Below are 15,759 nucleotides of genomic sequence, written 5' to 3' on the forward strand. Positions count from 1 at the left end.
CTTACGTTGTTGAGTGAACTTCCCTTTCAGGAAGTTCACCAACTGGGCCGTTGATCACTGCGCTGACGGGGCTTGATCCTGCGCAACTGCCATTTCCACACTCGATCTCTGCTCCTTACTCGCCACCAACTTCTGGTTCCTCCTTTAAACTAGGGTTCCCCTCCTTCTGTTCTCGCTTCTACAACTTTACTTTACAAAATTCCTGCAACAATCCTCCATAAAAGCCACAAAGACCACCATGAGCAGGAGCTGCCAAATGTGAGACCTTTCACTCCATGGCCGCCACCGGAAGTCAGGAGTGAGACATTGTCAAATGACGCGGAGCAACAGAGCTCATCGCAGAGCGTGTTGTCATCATCCTCCATCCCGTGGACCAGATCCGGTGTTACTGCCAACCCAGGGCCCCCACCACGTACTGCGGCAGGCGTGTATTACGGAGGGGTGTAGGCGTGGTCAGGAGTGCCGTGGGGTGCAGGGGTAGGATGTGGTGTCCGTACCCCTGGCCAATGCCCCTCAGTGGATCCCCATCTCAAGTTGGTAACCTGGAAGTGATGACCATCCTGTACCCATTGGCCCAGGCGCACACATCGTGCAGCCTCCTGTGCCTGTCTAGGCACCATATCCTGCCCACCCTCGTCCTGGTGTTCATCCTCTTCCTCCTCCAGCAATCGCCCCTATGCTGCACAATGTTGTGGAGGATGCAGCAGGCTGCCACGATGCAGGCGGCACTCGCAGCATCATATTGGAGGGCCCCTCCAGACCGGTCCTGGCACCTGAACCGGATCTTCAGGAGGGGAAAGAATCGCTCGATCATGGACCTGGTCACTGTGTGGACGATGTTGTAGCAGATCTTGGCACAGGTCTGTGGCCTCCGAATAGGCATCATCAGCCACAACCACAGTGGATAACCCCCAGGAGCCAAACCCCCAACTGGGGGGGGGGGGGGGGGGGGGGGTCTTTCGAACATGTCAGGAATCATTGAGTGTTCCTGAATGAAGGCATTGTGCACACTGCCCGGGTATCAGGCACAGATGTGCATGATACGCAGCTGATGGTCACATATGAGCTGCACTTTCATCGAGTGGAGCCCCTTTCGGTTGGTGTAGAGTGGCCGGTCATCTGCAGGTGCTCCTAGGAGACATGCACCCCATCAATCATCCACATTGTCCACATTGAAATGGATGTATTGAGCCGCCAGGGCACATAGGACCTCCATGACGGCATGAATGCACCTGTGCACTGAGGGATGAGAGATCCTGGAAAGGTCCCCATTCGGCACCTGGAAGTACCCCGTGGCTTAGAAGTTCAGGACAACCGTCACCTTGACGGGCACCAGGAGCTGGTGTCCTCCCCATACCCCTGCAGTGCCAGGTCTGCCATGATCTGGCAGATATGTCACACTGTCTCTCAGCTCAGCCGGAGTCTTCGGTGGCATGCCCGGTCCGGCAGGTCCTTGAACAACAGGCCCGTACTCAAGAGGCCTGATGCAGCGCCTCCATAGCACTTCCTACTCCTCGGTCTGTTGGGCGGCTACCTCCTGTCCATCTGTGGCACACTCTGCTGCTGCAACTTCTTCCTCCTCCAGCAGCACCAGCTCTTACAGCCTAAGGGCACCCCCAGGGCTGCAGCGACCAGCATGAAGGCCACCATTGCTGGTTGAATTCCAATATCTATTGTCTGCAGGGGGTGCAAGGCCAACATGTTAGCATGGTGCATAACCCCATGTCCAACCTGTTCCGCTGGAATGTGGCGACCAGGGGCTTTTCACAGTGACTGCATTGAAACCTACTTGTGACAATAAGCGATCATTATTACAATAAGCGATTATTATTATTACAATGTGGGAAATATGAATTTAGAATTTTGTTTATTGTCACGTGTACCGAGGGACAGTGATTTGGGGGTCCTCCTGCACAAATCACAAAAAGCTAGCATACAGGTTCAGTGGGTAAGTGGGAAGGCTGGTCTTTATTACAGGGGGAATTACTAGTTAGAACTTACCTCGAATACTGAACAATTTCCACATTTTTATTTAAGGAAATATATATTGGCATTGGACACACTCCAGCGAAGGTTCACTCGATTGATCCTGGGTAGGGAGGGATTCTCGTATGAGGAGAGGTTAAGTAAGTAACAAATGCAATTTATCATAAGAGTTGGGTGCTTATTATTTTTGACATATCCCCTTTGACAATGAAGGAGAGGTCCATCACATTCTACAGGGTTGCTGGTGATCGGGGCTGTCGATGCAACACAAATTGCACTGAAGGCGCCATTAAATGACACAGTTTCATTCATCAACAGGAAGGTGTTCCATTCTTTATGTGATAATAGTGTGTAATGCACAAATGAGGATCCTCACCAAATGCAAATAACCAGGGAAGAGCCCATTACTCACTTGTCCTTAAAAGCTTAATGTTACACCGGTCCGGTGCATGACAACTCCAGCAGGAATTAAAGGATGATTACTGGGTGATAAGGAATACCCATTGAGAACATGGTTTATGACACCATTCCAGAGGATCAACAATGAAGCAAGGAACGATACAACCGTGCATGTCGCAACACATCAGGCAGGGAAAAGGACAATTGGTGCTTTGAAATCACATTTTAGTGTCTGGACAAGTCAGGGAGCACGTTACAGTATTCACCGGAGAGTCTCACAGATTGTTGTAGTGTTGTGCATTGTACAACTTTGCCATTCAGCATGGACTGAGCATTCACGCAGAAGATGTTTTGCCACCAGAAATGGACGAGCTGGAGGAAGGTAATATGGAGCCTGATTAGGCATACTTCCTGGTGCAGGTGTGCAAGCCCAGGATCCAGGTGATGCTAGGGCCATTCGCAATCACCTGGCAGCTGCTGCTTTCAAACTTGAGTTTGTAAAATTAACAATTGATGTTAAAACGCTCCCTCCCCTTGTCCCCTCTTCCCTCCCTCATTGTGTATATTTGGGAAATTATATTTTACTGACCATTGTGTTTAAGTGAGAAAATATATTTTATTGCAAGAAATTTGTAAAAGTTGAGGTAGTTTTAGGTCATTGTTCAGCTGATAAAGTTAAATGTTAACTGGTTTCAAAGTTGGTATTTACATTAAAAAATGTTTTCAATTAAACTTTACAAGCTTCGACAAATGAAGCATTGAAGTCTTACTGAAACTTCAAATCACATTTAATTATGGGATATTTATGAATGAATAAGATAATCAAAGTAAAGAAGGCAGAGACATAATAACTCGGGCAATATGGTGGCACGCTGGTTAGCACTGTTGTCTCAACGCCAGGATCCTCTGTTCAATTCAGACCTTGGGTGACTATGTGATGTTTGCACATTCTCCCCATGGATGGGTTTCCTCTGGGTACTTTGGTTTCCTCTCAGTCCAAAGATGTGTAGTTCAGGTAGATTGGCCTTACTAAATTGCCCCTTAGTGTCCAACGGTTAGCTGGGGTTGCAGGGATAGGGCAGGGGCATGGGCAGGGTGCTCTTCCAGAGAGTGGGTGCTGGCTTGGTGGGCCAAAGAGCTTTCTTCTGCACTGTCAGGATTCCATGATTCTAGAAACACAAACCAAAAAAATATCAGATGTTACAAGGACAGTGATAGCAAAAACCCTGGGGCACTTTTTAAATCTTATGACCATAATCTAAATTAAGACATACAAACACTTTTAAGCATGCCACACGTAAACTTATAATATAATGCAGATTTAAAACAAATAACAAAACCTATGTTCACTTATAAATAATCACCTTTAATTTTTTTTTAAATTTAATTACTTTAGAAGAACCCATGCCAGTATAAAAGAGCAAAAAAAAAACTTGTACATACCTTTAAAACACTTGTAAAACTTGGTTGCTTGTTGTCTTCGATAAAAATCTGCAGCTTAAATGCCTACCCTCAATGGGCGTTCCTGTAGCTGCTGCATCACAAGGGGGCGTAGCTACATCAAAACTGAGCCACACTGGCACCTATGCAGACTGTCCTGCTGGAGGCCTGAGGCTGGACCAGGAAGGTTTGCCACGAGTTCTGAGCACAGGCAAGTGCGCAGTTTTTTCCTTCCAGTATCAGCAGGCCACGGCTTTCCGCCAATACTCAGAAGTTACGGGCCACAGGTTTCTCAGCGGGCTTGAATGGGTAGATGCTGAGAGGATGTTTCCTCTTGTGGGAGAGTCATGGACCAGAGTGCATAATCTCAGAGTAAAGGGTCACCCATTTAAGATAGAGATGAGGAGGAATTTCTTCTCGGAGGTTATGAATCTGTGGCATTCTTTACTGCAAAGAGCTAGAGGCTGGGTTGTTAAGTATGTTCAAGGCAGCCAAATTTTTAATCAGAAGGGAATCAAGGGTTATAGAGTTACGGCGGGAAAGTGGAGTTGAGGATTATATCTGATCAGCCATTATCCCATTGAATGGCGGCACAGACCTGATTGACCAAATGATCTACGTCTTATGGTCTAAATATCATATCAAAGAGTAGTGGAACAACTGAGAAGAATCAAAGCAAATTTGCAAAAGGTGTGGCACAACTTGGTTTGGTCCCATGAGAAGAGAAGGAATGCTCAAGATCCTGTAAAAAATTGGGGTCTCTTGGATAGAAATAAAACTAGAATGAGGACTGTGCTGTTAAGATTTTCAGGTCCATGAAACACAATGTTTAACAGTACTTGGTTACCGATAACGAAAAAACAAACATATACAACCTCTAAACAGGAAATAGATAAATGGGAAATGTAATATTAAGATGTGACAATAGGATGTAAATTTAGAGAATTCAAAGATATTTATTAGCACATAGAATCTGCAAATAGCGGGGGAGATTATGGTTAAATTGTGGGCAGCACGGGAGCATGGTGGTTAGCATTATTGCTTCACAGCGCTAGGGTCCTAGGTTCGATTCCCAGCTTGGGTCACTGTCTGTGTGGAGTCTGCACGTTCCCCCAGTGTCTGCGTGGGTACACCCTGGGTGCTCCGGTTTCCTCCCACAAGTCCCGAAAGACACGCTGCTAGGTAATTTGGACATTCTGAATTCTATCTGCAAATAGCAGGGGCGATTGTGGTCAAATTGTGGGCAGCACGGTAGCACTGTGGTTAGCATTGTTGCTTCACAGTGCCAGGGTCCCAGGTTCGATTCCCAGCTTGGGTCACTGTCTGTGTGGAGTCTGCACGTTCTCCCCGTGTCTCGTGAGGGTTTCCTCCGGGTGCTCCGGTTCCACCCACAAGTCCCGAAAGACACGCCGTTAGGTAATTTGGACATTCTGAATTCTCCCTCTGTGTACCCATACAGGCGCCGGAATGTGGCGATGAGGGGTTTTTCAATTAAGTAACTTCATTGCAGTATTAATGTAAGCCTACTTGTGATAATAAAAGATTATTATTAAAAGATTGGGGTGTGATGGTGAGGTAGTTGGAAATGGAAGCCTGAGAAAACACCAAAACTGACAAAAAGTGGAGGAGGTGCCAGCAGCCTGGAGTAATACCAGTGTTTCAACAGAGTGATACATCCTAAACGTTACTCATACTTCCTCCCTGGGTTTAGAACTTGCTTATTATCTCACAGGTGTTGCCTATCCTTGTGTTTTTAAACATACCAGAAATTTAAAACAAAAGTGTCTGTGTTTCTTTATATCAACTCTTTTCAGATACCAAGCAACTGGCCATAGCTTTCTAATATTTTTAACTTTGTTAGCACGTCATTTTTCTTAACTTTTCAGGTATTCTTTCTGCGATCTAAATGTTGCAATTTTGTTTGGATTTGATGAGGGGGCTGTCCCTTTAAACCAGTCATGATATAATCTCCATTTATTTTCCGTCTAAAAAAATAATGTAACAAAATCAAAAGCCAAATTCAATATAAATATTAGAATGGTTTGAACTGTTTTTTAAAGTTTAGACCCAAGGGGTGGAACAAATCAACAGCCGGATTTGTTGAGCTAAGTGCATGTTTACAAATTATTTTTGAGATCAGAGTGCTGGTTTTGAAAATCCACATAAATTCACAGCTGGTTCCAAGTAGCTGGTTCTGCTTACTAAGCCAAGTTAGAAGACAGATGAATTGAATGAAATAGACAAGTTAAACAAGGTAGACAGAAAACATTACAACGGAAAACAAAAACAAAAATTATCAATGCATAGCTCAACAGATTGCCAATATTTGGCATAGCTCAACAGATTACCAATGTTTTTCTTTTTCCTTATGTTTTCTTCACCCTTTTGCCTTACTAGTTTAAATCCTCCCCAAAAATGCTTAGATACATTTGCTGTGTGCTTCTGTTCAGGCCACTTGCATCTCAGAACTAGTCTCGATGTCTTATGGAACCAAGGGGCAATTTAACAATCCACCTAACCCACACATCTTTGGACTGTGGGAGGAAACCGGAGCACCAGAGGAAACCCACGCACACACGGGAAGAACGTGCAAACTCCACAGTCACCCAAGGCTGGAATTGAACCCGGGTCCCTGGTTTGAGGCAGCAGTTCTACCCACTGTGCCAACCGCTTGTGATTGTATTGGTGCCATTTTGTCCTTACTGTACATTAGAGGAACATTATTTTGTGCTACATTTTCATTTAACCCCCACCCCCAAAATTAAACTAACTTCATTTTTAAATTGTTTATTTCTGTACCCTGTACGAGTTAAGGAACTCCGTGGATTTGTTTTTGTAAGAATTATCTGCTGTGCTGTACAGTAGATACTGCACTCCAAACTGTGTTTGTCTAATATTGAATTATTTGCTGGACAGGGGTACTGCTCTGCACTGTACAGTACATGCGTCCGAGGAACTTGTGCAAATTTGGTGTCTTAAAGAAGTCTCTGGAAGAAAAAATCCTTCTGGCAAAGCAGCAATTTTAAAGTCACTGACATGCAGTACACCAATCCAGCCTAAATGGTACAATGATTCAATTTTTACATTGACTTTTTCAGGCAAACATTGCCCTCACAAACTCTGGCTTTAACATTGATCCCAATGGGAAATGATGCTTCACTTAAAGTGGCGATTTTCATGAACGCAACCATGACTTTAAGTGAAGACACACCTGTCATTGCATACTGTATTTTAAAAATTGCAAAGCGATTCAGATTTCAATATTCTCAATGCATGACATTATACAGTACAATCAATTTGGTGCCTTATCTAATTATAAAAGTTCAGTGAAGTAGACATCATTTGTACGATGAAATTCCTAATCCCATCAACTCAATGTTCTATTTATGGTAATGCTCAACTATAAACATGTAATTCACTTCTAAAGACAACAGTTCACTCAATCACCAACTACTTTAATATATTCATATATAAACTTACTCTTGTGAACTGGCTACATCTCACGTCAGACATCTTCACTTGTGCCATCAATATGCCACACAATTGGTACAAAGATGGATTTGCTGAAGCTACTATGCTCAGGATCAGCCTGGAAAGTGTATTTATGCTTGGGTAAATTTTTGTACATGTCTGCAAAATGCTAAGCTCTATCATGGACCAAAAGAGCAGGAACAATCAGCCCGCTATAGCTGAAGTGATTTATTTGCTCCAGCACTTTAGAAACTACTGTAGAACCCAGCCCAAATCAGAACAAAGAGAGGTCCCCAAGACAACAACAGAATCCTTCAAAAGACAGAGCTGATCAAGAGGAGATTTAAGAAAATAAGAACATTCTGTGCTGATGGGAGAGTAGAACTGTTGTAAAGCTTGAACTTTCATCACTGTGAGCAGACATGCAGGTATCAGAACGTGGAACTGTCTCCTCAGTCAAATCGGTTGCCCTAGGGTCCTACTGCCCATCTAATTAAAATCTCCCATAAGATTAAGAGGCATTTTCAAACCATTTTGGACACCTGGTCTGATATGCCATTAGCCCATCGCAGAGTCTGAAGACCTATTTGTCCGTCAATGGACGTTAGTTGCATATGGATGGAATAGCTCCGTTCATCTGTAGCAACGGGAGTGGGAAACCAGGCAGCCTCGATAACGATAATAGATTTAAGTCAGGTTACCTCGGAAAGAGCCTTTGTGGATGAAAGAATGAAGGAACGAGGTGGAGAGAGGTGGAGCAATCAGAATAAATGTCCCGAACGGAAGACAAGTGCTTTGTAAATGCAAGTATTGCCTTTGACTGCGATAGTGGAAGAGCTGCATTTTGGTTTAATGCGAACTTGTGTGTTAAGGTCAAGAAACTGCATGTAATCTGTTAATGCTAGCTAAAACAAAAGTTCAAATATTATTTTATTTTCTTTTGTTTTAATGACGTTTGATTCTAAAATAACCAAATCCTATTTCTTATATCATCACTCCTGGAATGAATCAATCTTTCTGCACAGTCTTAACTTAAAAAAGTTGAGTCTGGTTTAGTATCTTAGCCATTGTAATAGAATGTATACAACAAATATTACATGGGTTAGTAAATTAAGTAAGTGAAGTCGCCATAGTCACAGATGACAATATGCTGCTTTCCCCTTTGGGGAGGGGGAAAAGCTGTCTGGTGGCGATTTCATAGAATCTACAGTGCAGAAGGGGATCATTCAGCCCATCGAGTCTACACCGGCCACCGAAAGAGCCCCCACCTGAGCCCATACCTCCACCCTATCCTCGTAACCCAGCAACCCCACCTAACTTTTGGACACTACAGGGCAATTTAGCATGACCAATCCACCAAACCCGCACACCATTGGACTGTGGGAGGAAACCTGAGCACCCGGAGGAAACCCACGTAGACACAGGGAGAACGTGCAGACTCCACACAAACAGTGACCCAAGCCGGGAATCGAACTCAGGTCCCTGGTGTTGTGAAGCAACAATGTTAACCACTGTGCTATCCTGCTACCCCTGAGGATCACCACATCTCAGGTAAGGGGCAAGGTTGAGGAGGAGAGACATTCATGAATAACCTCATCCAGTACGGGAATTGAACCCATGCTGTTGGCCCACCTCTGCATCGCAAACCAGCTGTCCAGCCAACTGCGCTAAACCGATTTGCAATTTGATCTAGGTAGACAACTTGAATACCTTTGCTCCATTTGTAATGACCATTTTGAAATGTCAGTAGCGTTTGACTGTATTTTAAAGGCCAGTCGATTGAAGTGCAGAACAGGCATGTTCCCGCAAAAATGAAGGATAGAAATGGCAGTATTCGTGAACCACGGATGACAAAGGAAATTGCAAACCAAGTCAAAAGGAAGCTTAGGATAGGTCTAGGTATCTAAAAACTGCTGAAGCCCTTGAGGAATACAATGAAATTAGGAAGGCTAAAAGGGGCCATGAAATGTCTTTAGCAAACATGGTCATGGAGAATCCCAAGGCTTTTTATGCATATATTAGGAGCAAGAGGGTTGCAAGCGAAAGAATAGGCCCACTTAGGGACAATGGAGGGAAGTTAAGTGTGGAACCACAGGAAGTTGGTGAAATCATTGATGAGTACTTTGTATCTGTAGTCCAAGGAGAACAACATTACACATGTTGAGGCCAGGGATAGTTGTGTGAACTCTCTTGAGAACATCAACACATCAAAAGGAGGAAGTGTTGAGTATCCTAAATTGCATTAAGATAGAAAAGTCCCCGGAGCCGGATGGGATCTATCCCAGGTTAATGTGGGAGGCAAGGGGAGTAATAACTGGGGCCTTAACTGATATTTTCACATCCTCTTTGACCACAGGCAAGGTTCCAGAGTACTGGAGAATAGCCAATGTTATTCCCTTGTTTAAGAAAGGAAGCAGAGACAATCCAGCAAATTATAAGCCGGTCAGTCTGACATCAGTAGTGGGGAGGCTTTTGGAAAAGACACTGAAGGACAGGATACATGCATATTTGGAGGAAAATAGACTAGTTAGTGACAGGCAGCACGGTTTTGTACAGGGAAGGTCATGTCTCACCAACCTGATTTGATTTTCTTGAAGAGGTGACAAAGAAAATTGATGAGGAAGGGCTGTGGGTGTAGTTTATATAGACTTTAGTAAGGCATTTGGCAAGGTCCCACGTGGCAGACTGGTACAAAAACTAAAATTACATGGGATTCTGTGTGGGCTGGCTAGATGGAAACAGAGTTGGCTTGGTTATAGAAGTCAGACAGTAGCAGTGGAAAGGTGTTTTTCCTGAATGGAGGTCTGTAGCTAGTGGTGTTCCGCATGGTTCAGTGCAGGGACCTCTGTTGATTGTAGTATATATAAATGACCTGGAGGAAAACATGGGTGGTCTAATTAGTAAGTTTGCGGGTGGCACGAAGATTGGCAGAGTTGCTGATAGTGCCGAGGATTGTCAGATGATACAACAGGATATAGATAGATTGGAGACTTGGGCACAGAAATGGCAGATGGAGTTTAATCCAGACAAATGTGAGATGATGCATTTTGGAAGATCAAATCTAGGTCTGAATTGTACTGTAAATGACAGAACTCTAGGAATATTAACATAGAGGGATCTGGGAATGCAGGTCCACAGTTCCCTAAAAGTGGCAACACAGGTGGCCAAGATGATTAAGAAGGCATATTGCATGCTTGCATTCATCAGCCGGGGCATTGAATATTGCATGTTGCAGCTATATAAAACCTTGGTTAGGCTGCATTTGGAGTATTGCGTGCAGTTCGGGTCACCACATTATCAGAAGGACGTGGAAGCTTTGGAGAGAGTGCAAATAAAGTTCACCAAGGATGTTGCCTGGTCTTGAGGGTGTTGGTTATAAGGAGAGGTTGAATAAACTAGGATTGTTTTCACTGGAAAGACGGAGGCTGAGAGGAGACCTGATAGAGGTCTACAAAATTATGAGCCGCATAGACAGGGTGGATAGTCAGGCTTTTTTCAAAGGTGGAAGTGTCAATTATAATGGGGCACAGGTTCAAGGCTAGAGGGGGAAAGTTTATGGTAGATGTGCGGGCTAGGTTTTTCCACAGAGTGGTGGAACGTGCTGCCAGACGATGCTGTGGAAGTAGGCACATTAGCAACATTTAAGAGACATCTGGATGGATACACAGATAGGGTGGAAGTAGAGGGATACCAACAGAGTAAGGCAGAAGATTTTTTTAGTTAGGGCATCATGATGGGCACATGTTGGAAGGCCGAAAGGGCCTGTTCCTGTGCTGCACTTTTCTTTGTTCTTTGAAGCACCTCAGTGTAACATGTAGAGAACCTGAATATTATTGCACTGTGTGTGATGGCCAGTTTGAAATATTTGTAATTTTCTTTCAGATATTTTACTAATAAAGTATAGTTTTGCAAAAAGAAAAGCAGTATGTTTTTATTATAAACAGAACTAATTTGTTATGCTTCTGATCCTGCCCGTGTCAATGAGATTTCCCTTTCTCTATATCCCCCGCTGTCACGAAACCCATAGCCGGGGTTCACTGATGGTGGGACCAGAAGATCCCACTGGCGAGATTGGCCGGAAAATTTCAGCCCGTGTCAGCTATGGCTAAACTTGTATTTTATATAGTTCCAGCAAAACTTCCAACATTATTTTCCTCAGGTTATGAAGGCAAGGAATTGCATATGCCTTCATGACCATCTGCAGGGATCTGTAGATATGCGCATGTGCTCCAAAGTTTCTCTCTTCCTCTACATTTCTCAGTATCCTGAGATACTGAGTCTGGTTAGCCTTACCCAAAAGCATTACTTCACATTTCTTTAAATGGAGCTTCATTTGCCATTGTTCAACCCAACTGACGAGTCCATTAATATCTTTCTTGCCATCATTTTTTTATTTGTCTATAAAATTACATTCATGTCTAAATCATAGATATTACCAGAAAAAGCAAGGGACTGAGTACCGCACCCTATGGAAACCAACTGGAAACAGCCTTTTGGTCACAAATACGCCCACCAACCTTTGCTTCTGAGCTAATTTTGTATCAAACCGTTTTATCAGACCAGAGTAAAGTACAAAGTGGTATGCTCCAGTATTAGTAATTGAGTTCTTTTTCAATATTAAACATCACCCACCAACCTTTGCTTCTGAGCTAATTTTGTATCAAACCGTTTTATCAGACCGGAGTAAAGTACAAAGTGGTGTGCTCCAGTATTAGTAATTGAGTTCTTTTTCAATATTAAACATCTGATTTTGAATGGACAGTTTATGGTGGCAAATAACTCAAATATAGTAAACAATAATAAACCCGAGGAGGACATAGACTGGTGAAATGAGCCGATGAATTGCAATGCCAAGAAGTATTAAATTAAAAGAAGCAATATAAACCAATCTGAAAGGAAGGTGGATGAACAGAAATACCTGGGAGTTTATGTACACAATTATTTGAAGGTGGCGGAACAAATTGAGAAAGCTATTAAAAAGATATATTCAATCCTTGACTTTAAGAGGCATAGAATACAAAAGGAAGTTATGCTAAACCTTATAACAGATAGGTTAGGCCTCTGGTGGAGAACTGTGGTCAATTCTGGGCACCACAATGTAAGGATGTCAAGGTCTTTAAAAGGTTGAAAAGACATTTAGAACAATGGGATCAGAGACGAAAGACTTCAGTAGTTGACAGACTGAATAAACTGGGGTTGTTCTCCTCAGAGCAATGAAGGTTAATGGTTTATTTGATAGAGGTGTTCAAAATCATGAAGGGTTTTGATAAGAGTAAATATAGAAAAAATGTCCAGTGAAAGAGTTGATTGCCAAATGTCACAGATTGAAGGTACCTTTTATTGGCTGACAACAAAGGTTACAGGAAGGAAAACAATTAAGAGTGAACTGTTAGCTAGAATACACTGCCTGAAACAGTGACAAAAGCAGATTCCATTAGAACTGCCAAAGGAAATTTGGTATGTACTTGACGTGCAAACATGTGGATGCAATTGGGAAAAACAAGAGAGTCAAACTAATTGTACAACTCTTTCAAAGAGCCAGCACAGGCAAGATGGGCCAAGAAGCCGCCTTTTGTCCTCTATCATTATATAATTATTTCAGTCACCGAAGCGGTAACCTTGAAATCAGAGCAGCAAGAGAATTAATTAGCAGAATGTACAATCATTATGCACAAATAAAATGTTATTTTTCGAGGCAATTTACCGGTAACTTTAAAAAATGGCTTTTAGCATAAACATGAAAAGCTTAATTTTCCGTGCAGGGTGAACGCTTCTGGAAAACACTTCACGCAAATCAATAACACAGCAGTCAATTTGCGGTTTCTAAGATGTTAGCGGTATCTCTCAATCATTGGCTTCACAACTGACAAGTTTCAGATTAAGTTGAGGTGAATAGTATAGCACTCATTTATCAATTTCAAGCAAGTCTGGTAATTTTCCAAATTGCACAGTAGTCTTGTCCATCTGTTCAGAATTGAGGAAAGAAACAGTGCTACTGCACTATCTTCCAATTAGTTATTCCAGCCAGTTCATTGCCAATAAAGGCGCTACTATCATCATCTGTATGTTTCATGTGCGCTCGGATTTCGGGCACTTATATATTTGAAGATAGGTATGATGCAGAAATATCCTACTTAAAAATCGTCCTGGATCAGCACTTTAAGATATTGAAACAGCTTGAAACACTGCGCGCCTCAACGAGCCAAGCCGATATACTTTGAGATTGTTCCCAACCAAATTATGCTAATCTGTCACATTGGTCTGGTAGGACCAGACCTTCGGGATTTAAACCGCAACTTGTCAAAATACAAAACAACGATGGTCGGCAGCTCTGACGTCTTGCACTGCAAGGTAGATGTTTCCAAAATGTTTTCCGGGGGGGGAAGAGAGAGTAAATCAGAAGCTTTAGGCGTTATTCGGAGTGGGACAAGACGTACAGAACTATCCCTGCTTCGGGTCAATTGTCATATAATGCACAACAGATCATTTCCCAGAAAATCATTGGGGGGGGGGGGGGGGCAGTCATTTGGACGCAGCTAACATGCCACCGTTCCTGTTGCACGGGGATTGTCCGGATTTCTGCCTGTGGACGGGGTCTGGTTATTTAGAAGAAACCTTTACCTTTTCAGTCAGGTGCGACACAACCAATGGCAATAACGCCCCCACCCCAGACTCCCCACATCGGCTTTCCAAAACAATATTTAATGTGTCAGACCTGCAAGAGATCACGTCAACGCTTCTGCCTTTACCAAAGACGACCCCCCCCCCCCCCTCCCCCCTTTTCAGCGGCGAATATTTCCCCAACCTCAATTCTCAAGGGCACATAGGCAAATGCACATTTCAATCCCCCCCCCCAACTTTAAAATGAAGGCTCACCAGGTTCAGCACAGTCTCCACGATGTCCCTGTTGCTGACCTCTCCAACTTGAATGAGGCCGATGACAACGGCGAATTTCATTTTAATATTCCTGATGGGCACCGAGGGGTTAATGCCGGAGATGGACACCATCGATCCCACCGCCATCTCCGCGGCCGCCGCCGGTCTGGTGCCGAGATCCAGAACCCGGGCTCCGCCTCCCGGTCCCGATCCCGATCCCGATCCCAAGCAGGCGGCTTCTCCCGCTCCAGCCGGAGCCGGGGGCGGCACGTTTACCGGCAGCGGCGCCGGCTTGTCGCTCGCCATGTCCTCCGAGCTCTCCCCGCTCCTCAAAACTCGCCGGCACCGGAGAAACGAGGGGGGGGTGGAATATTCTGGAATAAAAAAAACCTCAGCAGAATTCAACCCACACCGGGGGGGAAAAAATCAGATCGAGGAAAATGGATAGTCTGCCCTCTTGATCATTGCAAAACGTGATCCTTTTCTATATATTTATATAGATTTTTGTTTCAATTTTAGAGCGAATGGTTGAGGTTTATTTTGCTGTCGCCGCCGCTCGCTCGCCTATCACTTTCTCCGCCATCTTCTGGCCCCCTCGCTGCAGTCGGCTCCTACACGCATGCGCACTGGGCGCCGGCGGGTCCCGTTAGACGAGTCTCAGGTGTCCAGGTGACAAGTGCACATGGTGCAAGCTCCAGGCAGGCAGCAGAGGAGAGATCAGCTTGTTCCAAGAAAAAGGCTTCAGCAGCTGCACCTGCACCGACAAAGCAGGAGTGGAGACCATGAAACCAGTGCAACGCCTTTATTATCCTGTCGGCAACCCTTTCTTATTCCGTGGCCACCTTCCCCCCCCCCCCCCCCCCCCCCCCAACTCCCCCAGTTCAAGTGACTGAAAATTGTTCCGATTGTCTGGAACTATAAGGCTCGGAATTCAGACGCGTTTTTAAAACATGCACTTGAACACCTCCAGGCAACACTTTGGAAGACTTATCGTAAGGATCATTCTGGATAATATACGTCTGGGAAAATCTGCAATTGCGCCATAATACTCGCGAAAGGGGTCCGGAATAAAAAGGGGTTTCTTTTGCAAATGTGTGTTTCACTAATATAAAGAGTGGACGTTTTATTATGGGAAAATCGATCAATCATGAAGGCTTTATGCAAGGTTCAGACTGTACGTGGTTTAATTTTCCATGTTGTAAACATTTAGGCCCTTTAAAAAATATCTGTATAGTATTGTGCTGGAAATAATTCTGAATGGTTCATTTTGCCCGTTCGCATGTCTGTGCAGAAATGTGCTTGAAGTTAAGGAGACACAAGGGCAGTTTTTGCAATCATCTCAAGAACGCACATTCCTTACTTTCGACCTGGAAATCCGGTTGACTCCACGGCAGATCATTGAAGCATATTAAGCTCAACCCGATATTCACGTAACATATCAGGAGGGGAAAGCATCGCACCACGTTGATTTTTGCAACATCTAATTCTTGGCAAATACAGAAAAGATGGAGTCTCAGCGTTCCGTAACTCTTCAACAAAAATAAACATTTTCAATTTCAACAAAACAATTGCTTTTCCTTTATTTAT

At 43.9% G+C, this 15,759-nt stretch overlaps 1 protein-coding gene across 8 annotated transcripts in view; it reads right to left on the bottom strand.

Annotated features, from left to right (window-relative positions):
- Positions 1–14,744, bottom strand: part of nbeaa (neurobeachin a) — a 1,044,979-nt gene extending 1,030,235 nt beyond the window's left edge. For all 8 annotated transcript variants that reach the window (XM_038817846.1, XM_038817850.1, XM_038817848.1 and 5 more), the window contains exon 1: positions 14,173–14,744. In XM_038817846.1, the coding sequence (XP_038673774.1) occupies positions 14,173–14,478 (306 nt within the window). In that variant the 5' untranslated portion in view covers positions 14,479–14,744. The remainder of the gene's footprint in view (positions 1–14,172) is intronic.
- Positions 14,745–15,759: the final 1,015 nt, after the last annotated feature.

The sequence above is a fragment of the Scyliorhinus canicula genome, chromosome 14, assembly GCF_902713615.1.
Source record: "Scyliorhinus canicula chromosome 14, sScyCan1.1, whole genome shotgun sequence".
Classification (NCBI taxonomy): domain Eukaryota; kingdom Metazoa; phylum Chordata; class Chondrichthyes; order Carcharhiniformes; family Scyliorhinidae; genus Scyliorhinus; species Scyliorhinus canicula.